This window comes from Hyaena hyaena, unplaced genomic scaffold (assembly GCF_003009895.1).
Source record: "Hyaena hyaena isolate Hyena2069 unplaced genomic scaffold, ASM300989v1 scaffold_62, whole genome shotgun sequence".
NCBI classification, from domain to species: Eukaryota; Metazoa; Chordata; class Mammalia; order Carnivora; family Hyaenidae; genus Hyaena; species Hyaena hyaena.
Genome location: NW_024080694.1, coordinates 2,540,429 through 2,567,128, shown reverse-complemented (window position 1 = coordinate 2,567,128; position 26,700 = coordinate 2,540,429). Strand labels below are relative to the sequence as shown.

The following is a 26,700-nucleotide window of genomic DNA, read 5'->3' as shown; positions in this document are numbered from 1 at the left end:
ACTTATTAACATTTATGGTTTTATGTAATAAGGACACCACATAATTACTCATTCTGATTAACCTCTGGCTCTTGTGACAGTGAGGTGTGAAAATTAAAATGAGGGGCGCCTGGGTGGCTTAGTCGGTTAAGCGTCCGACTTTCGCTTGGGTCATGATCTCGCGGTTCGTGGGTTCGGGCCCCGCGTCGGGCTCTGTGCTGACTGCCAGCTCAGAGCCTGGAGCCTGTTTCAGTCTGTGACTCCCTCTCTCTCTGACCCTCCCCTGCTCACACTGTCTCTCTCTCTCCTAGAAATAAATAAAAACATTAAAAAAAAAAAAAAAGAAAATTAAAATGAGTAATAGATACTTAAAATACTTGAAGTGTGCGTCTATCTTTAATAGAAGGAGTTAAAAAGGTGACTGGAATTTATGATTGCAAGTGTTTACTGTAAAACAGTACAAAATTGATGTTGCCAAATAGAGTAAAAAGAAAAACCTTTAACTTATGGTAAACATCTTAAGTAATTGGGAAAAAAGTCTCAAGGTTTGATTGTAAGTAGAGAACAACAGCCACAACAGAAGACCCTTTCATGCATGCACACACATGAAATAACAAATAGGCAAACCCCAACTCAGTACAGTACATCAAGGACTGATACTTAAATGATATATAAAGAAAAAGGTAAAATGTTGACTGCCATTGATGAAAAAGGATTTCAACAATTTACACAAAATGATACTAAACATTTTTTTAAAAAGATGTCCTAAGAAAACCAAGCCACAATAAGTTAGTGTTTTCCATAATCATGCTGAATTATTTGATCCCATATCTATACACTGTTATTGTCTTAATTCCTAAATGTTGTGACAGCATATTTAGTAATTGAGGTACATTAGTTTACATCTTTTTATAGATATTCTAAGAGGGTTAATTTTTCTTTTCCAGTTTTTCATCTTCTTCACCTCCTCCAAAGAAAAGCAAAGGAAACATTCCTAGAATGCAGCCAATAGTCACCCCAACAGCTTTGCCCTAAGGAAACAAAAGAAAACATTTTTGAAAGTTATTTTATCCCTAAAAGAAGAACCCTTGCCTAAGTATCTATGATAAACAATTACTATGTATTGTAAAATTAAACTATAATTGCATTTCTTTTGACCACAATAACTTAAATATAAAATAAGGCACATATGGGGTGCCTGAGTGATTCAGTTGGTTGAGCGCCTGACTTGATTTCAGCTTGGGTCATGATCTTGAGGTTTGTAAGATCGAGCCCCACATTGGGCTCTGCCCTGACAGCATGGAGCCTGCCTGGGAATTCTCTCTCCCTTTCTCTCTGCTCCCCCCTAACTTATGCTCTCTTTCTCTCAAAATAAATGAATAAGCATTTTTTTTCAAAAGTAAGCCACACATGACAAAGGAGGTAAGAATACGCAATGGGGAAAGGACAGTTTCATAAACGGTGCTGGGAAAACGGTCAGCTACATGCAAAAGAAAGAAACTGGATCAATTTCTTACATCATATACAAAAATAAACTCAAAATGGATTAAAGACCTAAATATTAGACCTGAAACCATAAAAATCCTAAAAGAAAACATAGGCAGTAATCTCTTGGATATCAGTCTTAGCAACATTTTTCTGAATCTGTCTCCTCTCAGACAAGAAAAAAACAAACGGAAAAAACACGCAATTAAGGACTACTTCAAACTAAAAAGATTTTGCACAGCAAAGGAAACCATTAACAAATGACAAAGCAATCTACTGAATGGGGGAAAATATCTACAAATGATATAACCAATAAGGGGTTAATATTCAAAATATATATATAATTCCTATAACCTAACACCAAAAATAAAAAACCCAAAATGATTTAAAAATGGACAGAGCACCTGAACAGACAATTCTCCAAAGAAGACATACAGATGGCCAACACAAGAAAAACTGCTCAACACTACTCATCACCAGGGAAATGCAAATCAAAACCACAATGACATATCACCTCACACTTGTCAGAATGGCTAAAATCAAAACCACCAGAGACAAGCATTGGGAAAGATGTGGAGAAAAAGAAACCCTCCTGCACTACTGTAGGCATGCAAACTGGTGCAGCCACTCTGGCAACTAGTATGGAGGTTGCTCAAAAAATTAAAAATAGAATTATTATATGATCCAGTAATTGCACTACTAGGTATTTACTCAAAGAATACAAAAATACTAATTCAAAAGAATATATGCACCCCTATGTTTAATGCAACACTATTTACAATAGTCAAACTATGGAAGCAGCCCAAGGGTCTGCTGATAGACGAATGGATAAAGAAGATGTGTGTGTGTGTTTATACTGAAATATCATTCGGCCATAAAAAGGATGAAATCTTGCCATTTGCAACAACATGGATGGAGCAAGAGAGTATAATGCTAAGCAAAATAAGTCAGAGAAAGACAAATACCATTTCACTCATATGTGAAATTTAAGAATCAAAGCAAACAAAGGGGAAAAAAGAGACAAACCTTAAAACAGACTCTTAACTATAGAGAACAGAGGATTACCAGATGGTAGGTGGGTGAGGGAATGGGTAAAATAGGTGAAGAAGATTCAGGGCACATGCATCGTGAGGAGCATGGAGTAATGTATAGAATTGTTGCATCAAAGGGGAGCCTGGGTGGCTCAGTAGTTAAGTGTCCAACTCTGGCTCAGGTCATGTTCTTGCAATTTGTGAGTTTGAGCTCTGCGTCAGGCTCTGTGCTAACAGCTCAGAGCCTGGAACCTGCTTCGAATTCTGTGTCTCCCTCTCTCTCTCTCTGCCCCTCCCCCACTCACATTCTGTCTTTCTCAAAAATAAATAAAAACATTTTTTAAAAAAAGAATTGCCGCATGACTATACTGCACACGTGAAACTAATATGACACTGTATGTTAATTATACAAAATTTTTAAAAAGTCAAGAAATAACAAATATTGATGAGGATGTGGAGATAAGAAACCCTTGTGCACTACTGGTGGGAATGTATACGGTGCAGCCACTATGGAAAACAGAATGAAACTTCCTCAAAAAATTAAAAATAAAAATACCACGTGATCCACTAATTCCACTTCTGGGCATTTACTCAAAGAAAATAAAAACATGAATTCGAAAACATATATGCACCTCTATGTTTAATGCAGCATTATTTACAATGGCCAAGATATGGAAGTAACCTAAGTGTCCACTGACAGATGAATGGATCAAGAAGATGTAGTATGTGTGTATGTGTGTGCATGCACACATACACACACACGCATGTGGATGTATGTGTATACATACATGTATATGTGTGTATATGTATATGCATTTGTATACTTGCATATGTGTAAGTATGCACATGCACACACACACATACACAATGTAGTATTACTCATAAAAAAAGAATGAAATCTTGCCATTCATGACAATGCAGATGGATCTAGAGGGTATTATGCTTAGTGAAAATAAGTCAAAAGGAAAAAGACTAGTAACATATAATTTCACTTACACATGGATTCTAAAAAGCAAAACAAAACAAACAAAAAACAGAAATAGACTCATAAATACAGAACACAAAGCGGTGATTGCCAGAGAGGAGTGGTGGGGGAGAGGTGAAATAGGTAAAGGGCCCTAAGAGGTACAAATTTCTAATGACAAAATAAGTAAGTCATGAGGAAGGAAAGTACAGCATAGGAAATATAGTAAAAAATATTATAACTTTGTATAGTGACAAATGGTAACTATACTTATTGTTTTGTAATGTACATAATTGTTGAATCACTATGTTGCACACCTGAAATATATGTCAACTATACTTCAATTAAAAAATAATAAGCTACAAAAAGGTTCTAGAACAAGTAATATTTGAAGTTCAATACAACTAGGAAAGTTTTTTTTAACTCTCCATGAAATAACAACAAGGAAATACTCAAGTAGAAAAACACTGCTTAGAAACTGTACAAATACTTTAATGTCTGAAGATAGGAAGATAGGGGAAAAAACCTCACCAAATACTCTCAATAGATTTGAATTTGCTCCTTTTTGTATATATTCCTTTTTTATGTTTATCCCCATATATACCTAATTATATGTAGGTCTAACCATTATGGAAACAGCTTTGTGTTCTGCCTCGCCCCTAACAGCCACACATGTTATAGAAGCTCTTTTCCAAACTGTTTCATAAACTTAATATAAAAACTTCTAAATTCCCCTAAATTGATGGCCCATAATCTGCTTAAAGCTCTCCTTATACCATTAAAAATCATTGCTATTTTTCACCATTATAAGTGATAATACAATAAACATTTCTGTCTATAGTTCTTCCCTAATGATTTATTTAAAGTCAAATAGTATGAATACCTGTGCATATTCATAGGGTAATGAAGGTCATGCTGTCTCTTCTGGACAAAATTGACTACAAATTCATATATACCAGCTGAAATACAACTGACCCTTGAAAGACACTGGTTTGAACTGTGTGGGTCTACTGATATGGGGGTTTTCACAGCACAGTACCATAAGTGTATTTTCTCTTCCTCATGATTTTCTTAGCAACATTTTTTTCTCTGGCTTACTTTATTGTAAGGATACAGTATATAAGACACAAAACAGGTGTTAATCAACCGTATATGTTATTGGTAAGGGCTCCAGTTAACAGTAAACTATTAGTAGTTAAGTTTTTAAGTCAAAAGTTATACGTGGATTTTCAACTGCATGGGGAGTTGGGATCCCTAACCCCTGTGTTGTTCAAGGGTCAACTGTATATGTATATATACACCAATTTTTCTACAACCATACCTACATTATGAACATTTTAAATTTTTACTTTTGTAAATAATTTTTTAAATTTGCATTTCTATGAGGACCATCAAGGTCAAATACTTTTCAATTAAGTTTCATTTCTTCATGCAAACATTTACTGCGAATCTACTATATGCCAAATTCTGTGTTAGGTACCAATGAGACAAAGACTAATTAGATGCAGTCTGTCTCTCTCTTCTAGGAACTTCCCGTTAGTTATACAAAGAAAACCAAAGAAATAAAGTAAGTTCTATCAAACATTACAGGTATATGATAGCTACCTAATCCACAGTCTTGAGTAAAATAAAACACATTTTTCCTATACAATGTCCCTTTATCTATCAGACCCTACATTTTTCTAATAAATTTCAAGTGTAGACACTAATGTTTTGACAAAGATCTTGCATAAAAATTTTCAAGTCTATTATTTTTTTGGGTTTGTTGGTGGTAGTAGTGACAGTGGTGGTGGTAGTAGGTCCATGCTTTATATTAATAAATTTATCACTTTCATCACGCCAAAAGTAGAAAAGTATCAGTGCTAGAGAGTTTTAATAAGCAGAAATTTTCTTCATTCCTGATGCTGAAAAAGTTAATCCTAGACTCTTATTCTGAAGTTTGTATTCATTTATATTTACTTATTCATATTTACTTATATACACATGGAATGTATTTTATTTTAGATTCCTGACTTCCCCAAACACGTGAAATGACCATTGCCAACAGGCTCCATGTCCACTTCCCACCTATTTGTTAGAATGCTTGTTACTGTTGTCTGTGGAAACCTAGCCTTTCCTCTCCATTTAAGTTCCAACCCATCATCTCAATGGGGCATAAAGTCAATAGGGCAGAGAGGCAGGAAAACAGTGGGATATCCTTTTCTGGCTCCATGATTCAGGAAACATTTTTTCCACGGAACAATCAGTTAATGAGGCACCTGGGTCGCTTAGTCAGCTTAAGCATCGACTTCGGCTCAAGTCATGATCTTGCAGTTTGTGAGTTTGAGCGCCATGTCGGGCCCTGTGCTGACAGCTCAGAGCCTGGAGCCTGTTTGAGATTCTGTGTCTCCCTCTCTCTCTGCCCCTCCCCTGCTTGTGCTCTGTCTTTCTCTCTCAAATATAAATAAACATTAAAAGAAAAAGAAAAGAAAAATCAGTTACTTATATATTATTATCAGGTTTTATGACAGTCTAGGCCCTATAATTAACTACACTGGGGCTAATCTAAGAACTTGAGTACATCTTGTAATATGGTTCTACAAGAGAATGTTTTCTGAGTTTCAAATAGCCAAATCATAAATGAGGTTTTAAAACAGACAGCCTATATGAATAGGAACCTGCATGTGTATTTGCATATATTCTATTACGAGTAAATGTCAGAGTTAGCTTATGTCATTAATAAATTGCTGATCAATAACTTAAATTCCTTTAGGCTGTTTGTTGAACAAATGTTACAGAGTAGATTTTACCCTAACAGAAAATAAGCAGAGTCAACAACTAAAGAAGAGAATCACTGGTGGAAGATTTATCAAAATACACAAACACACAAAATATATATATAAATCCTGGTTTAGTAAGTGAGGTACTTTTATAGTAGAAGAGGAGAATGGATCTATTTATAATACAGAAAAAAACAGAATTATTATGTGAGAAGAAACTCCAGGAAAATAATCTTGATCCCAACTGTATTGCTAAAATGTTAACCAAAATTGCTAGAATGTTAGAATATCCCGATTCCTCAACAATGCTGGCTGATACTAGCCAGCTAGTCTCACTTCAATTTATCTAAAAATTGCAGGATATAGACACACAGATGATTTTTTACAGAACTAGGTCTAAGGAGGAGGCTGAGCTATGCATTTCTAACAAGTGGTCAGGTAACGTCCCCGCTGGCCCTGGCACCACACCTGGGGAAGCGGTGCCCTGTCGAATCTTACTTCCCCCACGGTTTTACCTATCACCTTTTCAGTGCAGCCCACAGCGACCTTCCTACCTACTCCTGCAATCTGTCTCCATCCCAGCACTCCCAACCTCTTTTACCCTGCGCTTTTTAAAATTCCTATGACATTTGCAAACTTCTAATACATTAAACATTTTGTCAGTTTTATTGTCTTCTCTCCACTGCTGGAATGTAAGATCTCTGAGAAAAAAAGATCTTGTTTTGTCAACCAATATATTCAAAACTCCTACATATGTACTGGGGATATATAGTAGGTAAACAATAAATATTTGTTGAATAAATGATTGAGAATACTCATCATCTCTAATTCAAGATCTCTCCAACTCTAAACTTTTAATCTAAATGCCTACTCAGCATCATCACTTCAATGTCCTATTAGTCTCAAATTCAACTTATTGAAAACAGAACTCATTACCTTGCCTTACTAACTTGTTCCTCCTCCTTTTTGTCTTGACTTAGTGACATTAGGATCCATTCAGTTTCCGTCCTATTTAAAATTCGTCACTAGTTCTCCATCACCTAGGTATGAGGTTCAAGCTCCTTAGCATAGCTTATACAATGTCTTTCCTGTCTGATCCATTTTTCACTTCTCCAATACTGTTTTTCTACTGCTGCTTCTATTCTCACCTACTACTTATTATAGTCAAGTAATGCCTAATTTTTTGTATTTCTCTGATCATACCCTGTTTTTATCATGCCTTTCTACTTGTTAGTCAATGTACTTGGAATTCTCTTGTTCACCTAGTAAATGTCTCATCAATAATTCAAAGATCAGCTTAGATCCAATAACTGCCAAGAAATCTTCCCACCAAAAAAATTCTTCCCCACAAAATATTAATTCTTACTTATGCTATTGCTATTTCTAGTGCATAATTCTATAATTGTGTATGTCACACCAAATTATAGTTTGTTTACATGTTTGGTTGCTTACCTAAACAATTCGTAAAAATAAGTACAGTTTATATTCATTTTCTGTCCTTCAGTTTCTAGCACATAAGACATATTCTTTAACAGTAATCGAATCATGTAAAGAATACTTTAAAACTTAGTTACACTATAAAAAATAGTTAATACAAAATTACTATTCTTCTGAAAACTGCCAAAACTTACACAATTTTTGTTAAAAACTCCACTCAGACAAACAAAAACAAAAACAAAAACAACCACCTCCCCTCAAATAAATTTTGTCTGAAATTTCTCAGAGGACCAAACTATACAATGTCTTGATCTAGCTACCTGAATTCATTATCACAAACCATATAAAGTACTTACAAAATGTGTACTAACACGTGTTTGCCACATGTCCACTTGTTTTGGTGTAAGATCAGGAATTGACAAGCCTAATCTGGAAGCCAAAGCTTCAACATAGCCTGCAAGTCTTTAAAAAAACAGGACAGAATATAAGTTTTTAAAGAGACACACAAATGTCCTCAAGATAATGAACTAGTTACTACAAACAAAAACAAAAACAAGATAACTTTACACCTGTTAACTGGCACTCCAGAAATGTTTTTGACAACTTCCATTTTTATTGTGCATAAATATATTGTGCATTTAGATATCTAAATATCTATTTAAAAATATTTAGTATTAATATATTTGATACACAAGTAAGCAAGTTGACTTAGAGCAATTATTCTCCACAATTACTTTAAAAAGACCAATTCAAAGTATATAAAAACTTTTGCAACAATTAACAGTTATGTGCTTATTCCAAATTCAAAGCATTTTAATGTATGGTATCAATTAATAACTATTCACCAGAAAGCAAAAATTTCCAAAATTTATCAGATTGATACACTAAGAAAAACAGTCTTGAATTTTCAAGGCCATCTCAAGTATTTATCAAGTCTATTTTCCCATCATTTATTGGATACAAACTTACTTTATGAACTGTAAGAAAAAAAGAATTGCCAATTAAACTATGCATACATCAATTTTAAGATGGGTCCCAATACCAGGTACGTTAAGTTCTAAAAAGAACTGTGTATCTAAGAATCAATAAAATGTAGTATTTGTTATTTAATGATATTTTTTAAAGGCAGAGGAGAAATAGTTCTTAAATAGAAAGACTCCCAACAAAATCTTTATCTCTAATCAAAAATAACTGTTTCATGATGCAATCTAAAATTAAATAGCCTTAAATTCTATTAGATCATTTGGTTCTATTAAATATAAAAAGCTATCACAGGAACTCTAATATTACCATTGTTAACATTAATGTTGGAAACAGAGAAATGGAAATGTGTAAGGGGTGATATCATTATATATTAATGTCACAAATCCCAGGAATATAAAATGGCCTAGAAGCAAAGAAACTGTAAATCTTTTTAACAGTAGCTTTGGCCCCAAACTCCAGTACAGAAGTCTAATATATAGGGTCAGATCACTTATGAAGCTGCCTTTTCTGAAATTATAGGGCTAAGTAGACTTCCACTAGAACCAAATCGAAATCTCAAACCTTACCACTCTAATAAACCAAGAAAGGAAGAAACAGAGCCAAAGACTGAGCAAAAGAGAATATGTTTATCACAGTAATTAATGCCAACTTAGTCTAATTTATAATTTCCAGGCTTCCTCTAGCTCAAGAGGCAGCCCAGACCATGTGTTGCTCAGAAGAGAGAATGTAAAGTGAGAAAGAGAAAAAGCTGGCCTTTTCTAAGCAGACATCCTCATTTTGTTCCATCATTCCTGCCAATGAAATAAGGAGAGCAAAAGCTGGCCAAACCCATGTAATGCTCTCTGGCCATTCCCACGTGTGCTCCTGCCATTATGCCTTTTGAAAGTTCCTCTCGCCAGAAAACATGCCCAGTCAGTATCCTCACATTTGAGCCATATCTTTTATCTTTGGGCTTAGTGAGAGAAGAGTAGGGTGAAATAATGATGGGGATTCTTGCTATTAATCCTGCCTCATGCTGGAAATGTCTATAACATACATATAAATACCTCAGTAAGTAAAAATTAAGCTGTGCTTACATTTTGGTCGTTTTAGAAATCTTTTTTGCATGTATCAATCTCTTGAAAGGATTTAAACACAAATTCCAGGTTCTTACACCCAGAGATACTAATTCTGAGGTGTAACACTGACATTCCATATTTGATGTACACCAAAGATTTAGCACTTATTGATTTAGGAAAAAAATAAATTTAAAACTTTAGTTTGAAAGCACACACAATAAATATCCCATTTCTTAATCCCTCTCAATTAAAGAATAGAGAATAGAAAGAGAGCAAGCTCAGTACACACAGGCACAAATGAATAAATAAATGGACCTACCCGAGTCCAGCTAAATCTGACACAAGATTTCCCAAAGCAGCAGCTAGAAAATTGAGAAGTAGGTAAGTGAATTGTCAGATAGGAACCAGCAAAATCATTCTGATACATCACTATATCATCAGTAAAGAACTGATCTGAGTTATCACAGTTTCTGAAACTATAACAACTACATCCAAAGTAACTCACTGAATACCTTTGAATCAAGATTTCAAATAGAACACAAGTCTCCTGAGATTATAGTATTGTATTTCCATCAAATAATAGATTTTTCTATTATCGCAGCCAGTTTCAATTTTGGTGTCAATACCTATAAAGTATTTTGTAGTTTTATCTTTCATTATATTTAAGGAAATTTGGATATTTGAAAGTTGAAGTTGTTGTTGTTGTTGTTGGTTTTGAGAGCGACAGAGAGCAAGCAGGGGAGGGGCAGAGAGAGAGAGAGAAGGAGAGACAGAGGTAGAATCTGAAGCAGGTTTCAGGCTCTGAGCTGTCAGCACAGAGCCCAATGCAGGGCTCAAACTCACAAACCATAAAATCATGACCTGAGCTGAAGTCAGACGCCTAACCGACTGAGCCACCCAGGTGCCCTTAGAGTAAAGTTTTACGCATAGGTCCGAAATTCAAGAAAATCATATAGAGAAGAAATGTCTCTTTTATTAACCCATCTACTACCTACTTTCAACACAATAAACACAACACTGAACCATTCCCAAATTTCACCATCATAAAAAAATAGAGTAGTAACTGGCAGAAAGAAGGTAATAGAACCGAATTAGATTTTCAAATTTGTATTTCCTTCTCCAATTTTTCTACCCTTGAAAATAAATAACTTACCAGAAATAAGGGTAAAAAGTTTTTAGGATAATGCTGAATTAAGACAAAAACTTATTGAGGCACCTGGGTGGCTCAACTAGTTAGGCAGGTGACTTGATTTCAGCTCAGGTCATGATCTCAAGGTTTGTGAGTTCAAGACCCACAAACCTTTGGCTACAAAACCCAAGCTTTGGCTCCTCTGTCTCCCTCTCTGCCCTTCCCCAACTTATGCTGGTTCTCTCTCTAAAAATTAATAAACTTTTTTTAATTAAAAAAAAAAGAGAAAAACTTATTTTAATGTAGTCAGTACAGCATTGTTACCCATTAGCTAACATAAAGTACCTAAAATTTCTCAGGAAAAGTACAACATATACAAAAGTAACAGAAGAATAGTGTTAAGGAGACATCTCAATGAGTAAACCTATTCAGGTTAAGTATCTGCTTCTAGACCTAACCGACTGGAACGTTTTATAAGTATACAAACAATGGGATAATAATAGTACTATTATTAAGTACCTGCCATAGTTGAAATTCCCAAAATAATTCCAATAGACATCTCAATATGGGTTCCCTGAAAAATGATTATGAAGAAATTAATCTTCAACATGAATGAAGTGACTATAAAAAATAGCAAAGTTAGTAAAAACAGATAAAATAGTTAAACCAACATGTTACTGCAACAAAATTATATACATAAAATATCAAAAAATATTCATATATAATATAGTAATGCACTTAACTAAATATACGCATTCACACAAAAAAAATCGATATCATTTTATTCATTAAAATTAGGCTTTCATAAAAATAATAAAAAATAGCAATAAATAGAACTGTTACACAAAGAACAATGTAATCCATAATTAAAAATCTAGAATTTATATTTTCAAACCACAGAGAAAGATGCTTTAAACCTCTCAGGACACAGGGGCGCCTGGGTAGCATAGCTGGTTAAACATCTGACTCTTGATTTGAGCTCAGGTCATGATTTCACGGTTTTTGAGTTCAAGCCCCACACTGAGCTCTGCACTGACAGCATGAAGCCTGCTTAGAATTCTCTCACACTCTCTCTGCCCCTCCCCCATGTGTCCTCTCTAAATTAAATAAATAAACAAACAAACAAACCTCGTGGAACACAAGGAAGACTAACTCACCTAATTTTAAATTCTGAATGATTTACCATTGTTATTTAGTCTATCAAAAACAGTAAAAAACTAGTTTCTAGGGATCCAAGAGATCAGACTTCAAAATTTATCTTTATATCACTTTGCTCTTTAACCATTAAGTCATGAGGTTACATGATTCATTTATAAGCAACAACAGCTTCTTGTACAATAGAGCCCTAGCAAAATAGCTTTTGCACTGAATTTATTGAGAGTTTTGGACTTTCCACATCCATCCCATTCGGAAGACAAGGACTCGTATTTTTACTTCCATTTTAAACAGAAGAATTAAAATGAAGATTAAACTATTCTAACGGGTCATTACATAGAATACAGAAAAAATCCTACAGTCTATTGTGCTAATTCAGTTCTACTACTGGGGCAATGCTGACATAAGTAGACTTAATTTTCCTCCTGAATACTGATGCTTCAAAATTTCTAAATCATTTTTAGATGTTTATTTATATTTGAGAAAGAGAGAGAGAGACAGTACACAAGCAGTGGAGGGACAGAAAGAGGAGACACAGAATCTGAAACAGGCTCCAGGCTCCAAACTGTCAGCACAGAGGTCAACGGCAGAGCTCAAACTCACAAGCTGTAAGATCATGACCTGAACCAAAGTCAAATGCCTAACTGACAGCCACCCAGGAGCCCCAATAAGTTTTAAAATCTCATTGACAGTTACGGAGAAAAAAAAGAACCACCTATTTGGTAAAGTAGAAATACTGCATTAATTAATTATTTATAAAACTGAAGAGAAGCTGAGTCAAGTTTTCCTCAGTTTTCTCTTCCCTAGGCCTTTTGGTTTAAAATACAATTCTTGGGGCACCTGGGCGTCTGACTTCGGCTCAGGTCATGATCTCACAGCTTGTGGGTTCGAGCCCCACGTCAGGCTCTGTGCTTGCTGACAGCTAGCTCAGAACCTGGAGCCTCCTTCAAATTCTGTGTCTCCCTCTCTCTCTGACCTTCCCCTGCTCATGCTGTCTCTCTCTGTCTCTCAGAAATAAATAAAACGTTAAAAAAAAATTAAAATACAATTCTTCTTAGGGCGTCTAGGTGGCTCAGTCAGTTAATCATCTGACTTCATCTCAGGTCATGATCTCATAGTTCACGAGTTCAAGCCCCGTGTCGGGCTCTGTGCTGATATCTCAGAACCTGGAGCCTGCTTCAGATTGTCTCCCTCTCTTTCTGCCCCTCCCCCACTCACGCTTTGTCTCTCAAAAATAAACAAACATAAAAATAATTTAAAATGTAAAATAAAATAAACTACAATTCTTCTTTAGGGTGCCTGCGTGGCTCAGAGAGTTGATCATCTGACTGGCTCAGGACATGATCTAGCAGTTAAACAAGTTCAAGCTCCGCGTTGGGGTCTATGCTGACAGCTCAGAGCCTAGAGCCTGCTTTGGATTCTGTGTCTCCCTCTCTTTGCCCCTCCCCTGCTCATGCTCGCTCTCTCTCTCTCTCTCTGCCCCTCCCCTGTCTGTATTCTCTCTCTCACTCAAAAATAAGAATAAAAATATTATAAAATAAAAATAAAAAATTATAAAATAAAATTCTTGGATATGGAGAGAACAGCCTGATGCATAAAAGTCTCCCATGCACTAAAACAACAAGGAGAGTTGTAAAGGTACCAAAAAACCCCAGATTTCTGAAGAAAAAAAGAGAACCTGCACAAAGAATAAAAATGTGTATCTTTATATATGGATGCAAAAATAAAAAAACAACCCACAAAGATAACAAAAACCTAGAGCACTAATAGAGAAGAATGGCACCTGATAGGTACAACATAGAAGAAATAAATATAGCATCTTAGGTGGCAGTAAATTATTAGGAACACCCCAAGAAAAATATGTTTGCAATACATCTATTTAAAAAGTATTTAAGCGCTTAATCATTTAGTTAACTTTAAGAAACCTGAAGGACCTCCTAATAATATGAAAGCCTAAAATGAAGTCAAAGAGAGTTTGAGGACAATGGAGTACCACTCTTGACTTTTTCTCATAGTTATATCAAATTTTATGTTAACGAGTACAGAAGAAATTATAAATACATCTAATACTAGTTATCTCAAAATTATATCTGGCTCATCACCTGAATACACTTAAATTGCTCTGGAATTCTAATAAATTCTATTCTAATTAAATTGTAAGAAACATAATCCAAAAACCCCACTAAAATAGAAGTTATAAAAAGCAATACTAATTGCTCTTATAGTATTAGCAATACTAATACAAATATATTTTTGTATTCAAAAATATAATAAAAAACTATGAAACCAAAGGCTGAGTATGAACAGCAGCCAACAATAAAGGTCAAATCTATTACAGGAAATTACATAGGAATTTGTTTTTAATGACTACAGCTAGGAAAGCAACCAAGACAGTACAGCAGGAAAGAGGAAAACATCAAATGTCTGTGGCATGAGAGAAAAGGAGACTCAAATATTTCCTTAACTTAACCACTGTAAAACAATCAAGGCTACCCTCAATGTTCGGAGGCAGTGTTTTTAAAAAATTAAAAGGTGAAAAACATTCTTCAGATAATGATGACCACTATTCTCCCTAATATAGATTCTAGAGTTTACATTACTTACATATTTTAGTTTCAGCAATCTATTATAAAACCTCTTTAGAAACTTTCACTGTCCTGAACTAGTTTGCAATTATCACGGAATAACATTTTGTCACACATAATACTGTTATTGAAGCCAGTGTTTTAAACATTTACTTCAGTATTACATAAGCAAAAACTGGTGTTAAGTCCCTGAAACTGGACTTCAATGTAGACTTCAAGAACAAGTATTACTAACTTGGAGTCAATCATCCGGACCTGGAAAAACAGTTCACTCTCAGTTATACTAATAATGAGACACAGGCCTGAGTAACAGAAAACAGTAAACAACACTACAATAATGACTCTAGAATGTGGGTGTTTTGTTTTGTTGATAGCTCTATTTAGATGCAGATTATCTGTTACTTTAGGTGTTTATTTCAAAGAAATGATAAGAGCACACTGTGAAGGTCTTATTCAGGATCTAAGGAGCTACCCAGTTTCTCCATTCTGACCTCTCTTCAAAATCTCTATTCACCTCTCTTTATATAAAATATATCATCTCAATATGACCTTGTAGCAATAATAGTCTTTCATTATTTGACTATCTAAGGTCTGCCCTATTGAGGTGGAAAAAAACCAAACGAATATGAAGATGGTACTATGGATACTAGCTGTCAATTAAGAGAAACTAAAATACTGAATTGTGTGAAACTAAAAGAAATGTTTGCACAGAGAAGCTTTAATTGAGACAAAGTGTTTAAGAATACATCAAGTCTTAACTACAGCTTATAAATTCATCATAATGGGGTTTTCATGACAATTAGATATGATTTACTATTTATTGACTATTTAAATGATCTAACCAATTCAAATTTTAGTAATCTCAGAAAAAGCAGTGTGGTTCTGGGTTGCTGAATATTCACAGATCTATTCTCACATTCACAGATATATAAATTGGCCACTTTAATTCGTTTATACACATTAGGAAAATGTCATAATCGGTCAAAAAACTAGCATTCCGAAATTATATCTTAGAGAGTCTCGCCAGACCTCTTTGCTAAAGAATTATGCAATGGATGCTTTCACTTTCAAGTAGTGTGCAGGTTACAGTATCTTCTGTGACGATTTAGGTAGCAGGACACCTTCCTGCTGTGTGATACCTGACCACCATTAATCTGGAAATAAGAGGAGACGACCTAATAGTGTAAAAAAAAATTCTTCTTAGATATTCTTTTAAGGATTTTAGATATTCTTTAAGCAAATTGTATAATCTGCACAATGTAAATGATACTTTTAATCCCTGTTTTTAAACCAAATATCCTATTTATGTCCATATGTAGTACATGTGACCTCCAAAACGCTAAAAATAAAAATTAAAAAAACCCTTGCATCTCTTATATGTATTTTCCTCACATTTAATAATCCTAAAATCACTTTTTTTTTTTAACAGTCTCCTACACAACAGCTACCATTTACAGAATTTTTTGAAGTTAGAGTCAAGTGAAGAGAAGTGGAGAGAGCACTGGGCAGTTTTAGAGGACAAATATTTTAATATCTGTCTTTAGAAATTGGGACAATATTGGTATTCATTAATAAAAGATGTTACTCGGTGGTAAGAAAGGAAAATAAGCCTTCTCTGAGATTAAACACTTAAGGAACACTCTTATTACGTCAAAAAGACCACAGCAAAGGGGAGCTATCTGTTAACACTACAATAGAATAAAGACAGAAGGCAGGTATATTTACAGTGTTCTCGACTGAAATTTAAAATACCTTTCGGTTAAATGGAGAGACTGTATATCAAAACACCCCTTAAAACATTTCTACATGGAAAACCTGAACAAAGAACTAACCAAATAACATATACGTTATGAGAACAGTCAATAAAATTAAAGAACATCAGAAAATTTTACATACTTTTTTATTTAACAAGAATGTTGAAACTAGAACATAATAATACAGACCCAATAAATTTGTTTATTACTGTCAATGTTTTGCCTGAAGTCTTAATGATTAATACATATAATGCCTTAAAATTAAATAATCACCTAATTAACATGAAATATAGTAAAACTGGCCTTGTTCATTATGATGTTAATTAAAATTTTATAGCTAGAATCTATAAATCATTGGGAAAATTTAGACTACATTAATTTCTTTATTAACTCAAAATAGAAGCGGTGAAAGAAAGAACTTACTGCAACAATCATAATTGCATTATCCAAAAAGCCAAACCCTATGAAAGGTATCGCATTGTGGATGAATACTGAAAAACACCAAAAACAGAAAATATATATTAAGATTTCTGTAACTTAAATGATAAAAACATACCATATGATTAAACTCTTCTATACAGATCTGATAACTTCTGAAATCTGCTTTTCATTCCCCATAGCCAAATGATTCTGCCTCTGCTATAAGTTCAACTACTTTGTAGAAGCTACAGTAAGGAAAACACCAAAATTTAAAACCATGTAACATGTAAAAGTAATTGTGTTAGACTTCTGGGTTGTTTTCTTACTAGCTACACTTAAAAAGTACATACAGTTAATGGCAGAACAAGTAAGTAAATATACATTATAAGTACCATGTTTTACCTGTAAGCTACAGATATCAATCTATTTCTTATATCTTAAGGACTGATATCATAAAATTAAGCTCCATATTAGAAATAATAAAAAATACCTTGAATCAAATTTCAGGGAAACTATATGGTTGCTTTTACTCACTAAATAATTTTTTGGACAAATGTGAGAAAAATGTCTTTATCTCATCTATATAAGTCATCGATACGCAGTCTTTTCCCCCTCATATTGGTATGCCTGAAAGCTTTCACAAACTATATACCAACTATTTGATTTAAATCAAATGTAATTTGGCCTCATCCTAACAAAAGCACACCTTACCTTAGCTATCCAATACACAATCTGAATGACCTGACATAATACAAGTGTAACTAGGAAGAATACCTATATACTTTTTATACATTTAGCCTCAATTTTTTTCTCATATTTGCATCTTCAGCACGTTGCAGAATGCCTAGTGCGTAGCAGATACTCAATGAACATTAGTTAATTAAGTTGAGGACCACTAACCTGGAAAGGAAGAGAATTCCATATTAAGAGAATTGAAGGCAAACTGTGAAACAGATTAAAAGCTGGGACAGTTAAAAGACTTTATGCTAATTCATCTATAAAATTGCCAAGATATAGTCAACATCAATTCAACTGAGGACTTTTTTAGATAAATATCAAAACTGTGAATTTTATACCGTATCCAAAAATAGTCCCTTAAGCCAATTGGTGTATGTGTTCAGTGACTTTAGAGTGGTTTTTTTCTTTTATTGTGGTTAAGTCCACAGAAAGTATAATTAAAATATAATCTAGAAGTTATGAAAGTTTGATATTGCTATAGTGAGTTTTGCACCAACCCAGGGAAGGCTAATAAGCAGTGAACAAAAAAAAACAAAAAATGCTTCTACCCAAAACAACTATCGAATACTAACATCATAGGAAAAGGGTGCATATACATCCCAGGTTATTTCAGATTTCTTTCTGCTATTAAGTAAGAATGTTCAAGATAAAAAATAGAATTTTTTAATTACAAAAATATTATTTTAAAGGTTATTAAAGATGATAAAAATCAAATCGTGTATTAATGAAATGGGATTTTTCAACTAAAGAGTCTAACCTTAGCTCTTTGATTTTTTGCCTGTCTAGTTACTTAACTACCAGACATCCAAAATTCTGTAACAGGCAACTCTGAAGTATAAAATATAACATGTTTTTATGCTTAGACCTAAATAAACATGTCCTATATATAAAAATTTATTTTCAACACAAAAGAAAAAATACTATTTCCATATTGTTAAATAAACATGTACTGGACACTCCACTGGGTATGAGATACAAAGATAAATAAGACTTGGTTACCAGCCCTCAAGAAGTTATGATAGAGAGTATGATAACACACCATGTAAACAGTTCATTTCAATATTACAGAAAAACTGATAACAGTATTATACTGGGCTATGGATATCAACTGCATGAATCTAGGCTAGGGGAATCAGAAAAAATTACCTGGGGGGAAAAGGTCTTAAAGAATTCTTAAATGGTTTGGTATTTGGGAAACGTTACTTATTTCTAATATAAATTATATTCTACTTCTGAGAGAAAATATAACTAGTTATTAATTTTAAAAAAATTATGTTAGTTTACTCTCTAGTATGTAATGATCTCCTATTAATTTGTAACTTCTTCAGTTTCCTTTGGGAAATACTACTCTATAACAGCAAATCACATCTAATATTTAGCTTTCACTTATAATCTACTCAATTTACTGCACTGTTAAAACATTCTCTTCTTTCACTGTCTCTATAATAAGATCCCAAACTGTTTTACATTATGTCAGTGTTAGCCTTGACTATTTTCATAACCGTAAAGAAAGTACACCAGCACCATTTATAAGCTTCTTCCTGGCAGTGTCAAATGAACTTAACTTTCTTCATCATTACAAACAGCAAGCCTTAAGTATTTTCTCCACCAGAGAACAAATCTACCTAGCTCTGAGCTCAGACTTTCTAGTTCTGAAATTACCCAATTTAAATCCATATTAAAGTAAACAATATCCTTTTTACTGGGAATTAAAGAAACCTTACCATAAGTATAACTTTATTTCTAGATGGTAACTACAGTTTAACAATGTTATATACTATTACAAATATTAAAATTCCATAACATTGTAATATGTCTTAAACCAAGTTTATAAACTTTTTGTTTCGCCATGATAAATAAGATAATCCGCTCTATGTGGAAAAATTAAATTTACTGACTCTTCTATACTATCATTGAATGATGCAGTTGTTTCAAGTCTAAAAGATAGATGAACAAATATTTAACAATTAGAGAACCATTACCATATCTCAGCTGTCCTGGCGTGGGTGGTGCAGCTTCCAATTTTTCTAAAGGGGAACAAAAGGGCTTAGGTCAAGAATTAGTTACCATAGCACGAGTTCCTTTTATTACAATGAGGAAAATACCAGCAGATTTACAAAGTGAGAGGATATCAAAGTTTATTTATAAATTTTTGTAGGTTAACAGACCAAAGTTATCCATAAAGAAAATAATACTTGGTATGGATGAAATTACAAGGCTAGAAAACAAAACTGAACTTTAGTTACAAGTCTTCCATGGACCCTATGGGCCTAGGTAATCATTAGCATTTCATTTTTTTGTTTTTTAAGTCTTTACATCTATATAATGGGCCTGATTAGTTACAGTTAAAAAAAAAAAAAACCTTTGAAATATAGCTACCTTTCTTTAAGAAGGCAATGACAGATGTCTTAAGAAATATATATACAAACAAACATTGATAGCAGAAAAAAGAATATTCAAATAGACCTAGATATCCTTTAAAAAAACAGAAAATAATATCTTTAAAGCAATGTATTTCAATGATGACTTCACTGGATTGTGTTCTGTTCCTTAATCTCTCTTGATAATACATTAAATATTTGGGGTTTTGAACCCTATACTATTGGATAATATAGAATATTTTACACAAGAAAAAGTAGAGTGCTATTCAGAATCACAAGTAATAGTAAACTATTTATAATATATATCATAAAACACACAAAGTTTTCCCAAGTATAAATCAAAGTAATAGCTTTAACTGCAATCATTAAATCTAAAAATTAACAATTATTATAAAGAAGCAACATACCTAACATCTCACCATTTGTGTGAGGACAAGAGTAAGCTCTGGTAAAATGGCAGAGAACCGTACTTTGCCCTCCTCCTGTCCAAAAGAATGAACTGACAGTCTACAGAGAAGAGCCCACACCATGTGTCACGCTGCTCTAAAGGTTTAGTACAACCAGCCTGTCCAAGGAGACACATTAAGAACTGGATATATTTTCTAAAATACTTGTTTATAATCTATGACAACAAAAGAACTGAAGAATTTACTTTTAAAAAAGTAAAAAGCAAATACATCCTCATTGATAAACTATGTAAAAAAGAAGTATTGTTCATATTTGTGAATATTTTACTGAAACTGAATATAGTACCAAAATGGTTATACAATAAGTATGCTAAAACCTTGGGTTTAATCAATTATCGTATTATTCAGAAAGTTCTAAGAATGCAAGTTTAAGTTTTGTTTAACGTTTTTTAGAAGAGTTTTGAAATGAAGATACTAATCTTTGCAGAATTTCCCATCTAATTAAAATATATTGGCTATCCATGGACTAACACCATTACCTCAAAATCTATTTGAAAGCATGCAAATGGTTTTCCAAATTTTAACAGGGAACATAGGATACCACTGTATGCCACAGAGTTTTCTGCTGAAGTAAACATGCAAAAGTGGTTACATACCAGAACTATTTGCTAGATGCATTACTCTCATCATCACTACAGTTCTGACACTGTGAGGAGAAGTCCTTGTCAGTTGACTGGAACATCTTGAAATACCTAAAAATTCAACAAGCAGGACCTTCCCAATAGAATGAGAGTATACAGAGTCCTTGCTTTTACTTCTTCAAATTCCCTACATATTCATAGTGAGTAAAATATTCAAACTGTTTTACAACTTCAAAGAAGAAAGGGTAAGAGGTAGGCAAATGTAAAGGTACAGCAAAGAGCAATCAAATAATATAATCAATATTCCTAATCTCTTTCCTATTACACATAAGGAGTAAAAGATTAAAACTAATTAAAAATATTTTGTAAAGACTGAGAAAAAGAAAGAAATATAAAGTAAAGGAGACAGAGCTGGAAGAAAAACCACTGGCACAGAGATTAAAGTAAAATCAAAGCAGAGACTCTGCCTCCTGCTTCACAAAGAACCTAGTAAGTAGCAAGAGGAAACATGAAAGGAACATTTCCCAGAAAGTGGAAATTTTACTGGAAAGTATCTGTCAAACATGTTTTAAACCATATATTGATCATTTTGAGGACACTGATGCTGTTAATTACCTTCTTTACTATATTAACTATATCAAAACTATATATATCAGAAGTTTATCAGATATATAATCAGAACATTACCAATTCAATGCACTACAGAACTCAATCTTGGAAATTAGCCCAGGCAATCTTATACAGGTTTAAACTGTACTGGCTGCGGGGTGCCTGAGTGGTTCATCTCCACTCAGTTCACAATCTCACGATTCCTGGGATCAACCTCCACATTGGGCTCTGACCGACAGTGTGGAGACTGCTTGGGATTCTTTCACTCTCCTTCTCTCTCTACCCCTCTCCCGTCCTCTGTCTCTGGAAATAAACTTAAAAAACAAAACAACTGTGATCACTGCTAACATACCTCCCTCAAAATGGTCACAATAAACCCCAGAAGCATTGTTTCCCTATGTATGTATCTTAACCTTAAGGATTTTCTTTTTGAGGGGACCTGGGTGGCTCAATCAGTTAAGCAAATAACTCTTGATTTTGGCTCAGGTCTTGATCTCACGGCTTGTGAGACTGAGTCTCACTCTGGGCTCTGGGCTCTGTGCTGTGCCTGCTTGGGATTTCCACCCCCCCCCCCGCCCCTCCCTCCCTCACACTCTCTCTCATAAGAAATAAACTTTAGTATTTTCTTTTGACATATATATGGCAAACTACACTTACATTGGAAATGTATTCTAATTTAATGTTTCATTAAGACGACTCTGGAGTTAGAAAACCTAGTTCTTTCGTTTCAGTGTGTATGTGTGTGTGAATGTGTGTGTGTGTGTGTGTGTGTGTATGTGTGTAACATACACCATTACTTTTTACTTTTCCTGAATATCTTAAAATAATAAGATAATCATTAAGACTGTATTTCACTATATCATATTTTCCAATGATTTTAATGTAAAAAATTCTGATTCTACTTCCACTGCTGGCTTCCTAACCTCCTATGAGACCAATTCTCCTGCAGAGAATATCTATAAACTATAAACAAATATGTAAAAAATATATATAACTACCTAAAAGACCTAGAAAATGTCCAAAAGCAGGTTGATTCTGGAAAGGAATCAACACTTAGAAAAAGAAATAGAACTAAGTGAGTTAGTTGCTTATTGTCTCTTTTGGCCTGAGGGCAGACCTCAACCCACAATATTGGGGCAACTAAAACTCCAACAAAAAATCTTCATTCTTTCTGGCCTGAAGAAGCAGTGACTGGGGTGCAAGGTAACCAAAGCCATTAGAAAGTGAAAGGGGAGTCCTGGAAAGGATAGAGATTGAAAGGAGGAGACCTAAATTCTATATATACAGTCAGTTCAAATATATGGCTGACCTATGAATCACAAATTTGCAGTAAAAACCAAAACAAATCCCAGCTATGGGTAAAATAACTGAAGATTTGAGCAGCACACCTAGATATAGTTTGCAGTATGAGCCTAACCATCAACCGCCTGCTAAAAGAGGCAAGTAAAGAAAAATTGGTATTTTTTAGAAGAATAAAGCACAACCCAGAGTTTCTACAACATGATAATTACAGCAGTGACTAAGATATAATCTAACATTGCTTCACAAACAAAGAAATGGGGGAAAATGACCCATCTTCAGGAGACAAAACAATAGACGGAGTGACTCAAATGTTAGAAGTAGAAATTATATTCAAAAACATAAATGAAGGGGCGCCTGGGTGGCTTAGTCGGTTAAGCGTCCGACTTTCGCTTAGGTCATGATCTCGCGGTTCGTGGGTTCAGGCCCCGTGTCGGGCTCTGTGCTGACTGCCAGCTCAGAGCCTGGAGCCTGTTTCAGTCTGCGACTCCCTCTCTCTCTGACCCTCCCCTGTTCACGCTGTCTCTCTCTCTCTCTCTCTCTCCTAGAAATAAATAAAACATTTAAAAAAAACAAAACAAAACAAAACAAAAACATAAATGAAAACACAGTCAAATAGAAACTACAAAAAGAATCAAACTCCCATGAAAATTATCTGAAATTTAAAAGTTAATTGGATAGGCTTAAAAGCAGAATGAAGAGTGAACATGATAGACCAATAAAAATTACTCATCTGAAGAACAGAAAATAAAAGGATTGAGAAATAATAAATTAGTCTAAGAGACTTACAGCTAAATATCAAAAAGTCAAAACATGTATAACTGGAGTTCCAGAAAGCAGGAAGAAAAAAACCAAAAAATATTTGAATAAATAATGGCTAATAATTTCCCAAATTTGGTGAAAGACAAAAATTTCAAGAGTCATGAAAGTTCAGTGAACCCCTAGTAAAATAAACATGAGGAAAATCAGTAATAGAAAATAATCTTATATAGTCACAAAAAAACCCAACATATTAACTAAAGGAAAATGATTCTTTTTTTTTTTTTTTTTAATTTTTTATTTCTAGGAGAGAGAGAGAGAGAGACAGTGTGAGCAGGGGAGGGTCAGAGAGAGAGGGAGTCGCAGACTGAAACAGGCTCCAGGCTCTGAGCTGGCAGTCAGNTTATGCAAATGACTCATTAAGGTATACTTTGTGTTCCTATTCGCCCTGGAATGAACTGTAAAAATTAAGGGCAAGGAAAATACTAATTTATTTATTTATTTTTTTAAATAAGCTGAATGTATTTATTTATTTATTTATTTTAATTTCATTTCTAGGAGAGAAAGAGAGAGAGACAGCGTGAGCAGGTAGGGTCAGAGAGAGAGGGAGTCGCAGACTGAAACAGGCTCCAGGCTCTGAGCTGGCAGTCAGCACAGAGCCCGATGCGGGGCTCGAACCCACGAACCGCGAGATCATGACCTAAGCGAAAGTCGGACGCTTAACCGACTAAGCCACCCAGGCGCCCCGGAAAATGATTCTTTAAATATGATTCAAGAAGGAAAAAAAAAGCTGTCAGCCCACTATTCTGTATCCAGAAAGATTATCCTTCAAGAATGAAGGCCAACCGTATCAAAGATAAACTAAAACTACGAGAATATGTTGCCAGCCAAGCCGCAATATAGGAAATGTGAAAGCAAGCTCTTCAGACAGAAGGGAAATGCCAGTTGGGCAGTAGGATCTTCAGGAAAGGATGAAGAGTGTCAGTAATGGTAAATACTGCGTAAATAAAAAAATCTACTTTTCCCCTAGTAATTTAACTTAGGCAGACATGACTATCTAAAGAAAAAATTGTTAACTCTGCCTTATGGAGTTTATAACGTATGTAGATATAATACATATGACATCAAAGCATAAAGGATAAAGGAGGCTGCAAATGGACCAATTTGGTAATTTGGTTGTAATATTTCTACAATGTCTATTAAGTAGTACAACATTAGCTCTATGCAGTCTATGAAGAAGTAAGAATGAATATTTGTGTTTTTTTAAAAAATATTTATTCATTTTTGAAAGAAAGCAAGGGAAGGGCAGAGAGATGGGGAGACAGAGAATCGGAGCAGGGTCCAGGCTCCGACCTGTCAGCACAGAGCCCAACGTGGGGCTTGAACACACGATTTGTGAGATCAAGACCTGAACCAAAGTCGGACACTTAACCAACTGAGCCACCCAGCGCCCCAACAATGCATATTTGTAAGCTCTGAAACAATCACACATACAGACAAAATGCAATGAGAATACAGTTAAAAAGCTAGTAAATAATTTGAAGGGAATTTTTAAAAATTAAGTCAAAACAATGCAGGGAATGCAAACAGAGGAACAAAAAGCAAATAGTAAAGTAGCAAACCTATATCCTACTATATCAGTAATTTACATTGTTAATGGACTAAACTAAATGCTTCAATTAAAAGGTAGGGATTGTCAAAATGGATAAAAAAGCAAGACCCAACTATAAGATATCCACAAGAATTATAGTTTAATAGGTTGAAATTAAATGGATGGTAAAAGATATACTATACAAACACTAAGCTTATAAAGGCTGGAGTGGTTATATTAATATCACATCAACTAGACCTAAAGAATATGACCAGAGCCAGGGACATTTCAAAATGATAAGAGAGTAAATTCATCAAAAGACAAAATAATAATTTGATTACGCCTAACATCATAGCTTCAAACTGCATGATGCAAAATCTGACAGAATTAAAGGATAAAATAAACAATTCCACAATCATACTAAGAAAGACAGAAACCTCTTTCTCATCAACTGACAGAAAACTAGGCAAAAGTATCAGTAAGATGCAGATTATTTGAACAGCACTACCAATCATCCTGATCCAATTGATATTTAAACAACACCCAACAACTACAGAATACACATATTCTTTTTAAGTGGAGATGGTTCACTCATCAAGATAGACCATAAGCTGATCCACAAAACATGTTAATAAATTTATAATTAAAATCATAAAGAATACATTCTCTGACCAAAATGGAATAAATAATAAGACATCCAGAAAAAAGTTTTGGAAATTAAATAACATTTTCTAAATACATGGACTCAGGGTGCCCGGGTGGCTCAGTCAGTTAAGTCTCTGCCTTTAGCTCAGGTCATGATCTCATAGTTCATCAGTTTGAGCCCCACATTGGGCTCTCTGCTGTCAGCACAGAGCCTGCTTCAGATCTTCTGTCTCCCCCTCTCTCTGCCCTTCCCCTGCTCTCTCTCTCTCTCAAAATAAACATTTTAAAATAAATAAATACATACATGGGCCAAAGAAGAAATCAAAAGGGAAATTAGACTGAATATCAATGAAAATACAACATATCAAACTTTATGGGATGCAGCAAAATGAATGCTTAAAGGAAAGCTTATAGTTTGAAGTTGAAATACTTACATTAATAAGCAGAAAGGTCTAAGATAAATGGCCTACTGGTCTATCTTAAGAAGCTATGAAAAAAGACCAAGAGCAAGTTAAATCATAAGTAAACAAAAAGAAGGAAATATGAAAAGAGCTGAAATCAAACAGAAAACAATAAAGGAAACAGACAAAGACAAAAGTTGTTTCTTTGAAATAATCAACAAAATTAATAAACCCCCAGGTATACTGATAAAGAAAGAGAAAACACAAAATACTAATATCAGAAATGAAAGAAGGGACATCACTACAGATCCTATAGAAATTAAACAGAGTACTATTAATAACTTTATGCCAGCAAATTCAAAAACTTTGATAAAATGAACAAATTGTTTGAAAAATAAAATTTACCAAAACTGACAAAAATCTGAATAGTTCTATCTATTAATAAAATTGAATTTGTCACCAAATACTTTTCCATAACACATACACGCA

At 34.1% G+C, this 26,700-nt stretch overlaps 1 protein-coding gene across 2 annotated transcripts in view; it reads right to left on the bottom strand.

The window, feature by feature from the left end:
* Positions 1–328: 328 nt before the first annotated feature.
* Positions 329–26,700, bottom strand: part of TMEM65 (transmembrane protein 65) — a 57,807-nt gene continuing 31,435 nt past the window's right edge. Inside the window, exons 2-7 of one of the 2 annotated variants that reach the window (XM_039232025.1) lie at positions 19,461–19,505; positions 16,744–16,811; positions 11,346–11,400; positions 10,017–10,059; positions 8,012–8,117; positions 329–1,010 (exon numbers count right to left, since the gene is read on the bottom strand). In XM_039232025.1, coding sequence (XP_039087956.1) covers positions 909–1,010; positions 8,012–8,117; positions 10,017–10,059; positions 11,346–11,400; positions 16,744–16,811; positions 19,461–19,505 — 419 coding nt within the window. In that variant the 3' untranslated portion in view covers positions 329–908. The remainder of the gene's footprint in view (positions 1,011–8,011; positions 8,118–10,016; positions 10,060–11,345; positions 11,401–16,743; positions 16,812–19,460; positions 19,506–26,700) is intronic. The other variant, XM_039232026.1, reaches the window with a different exon arrangement.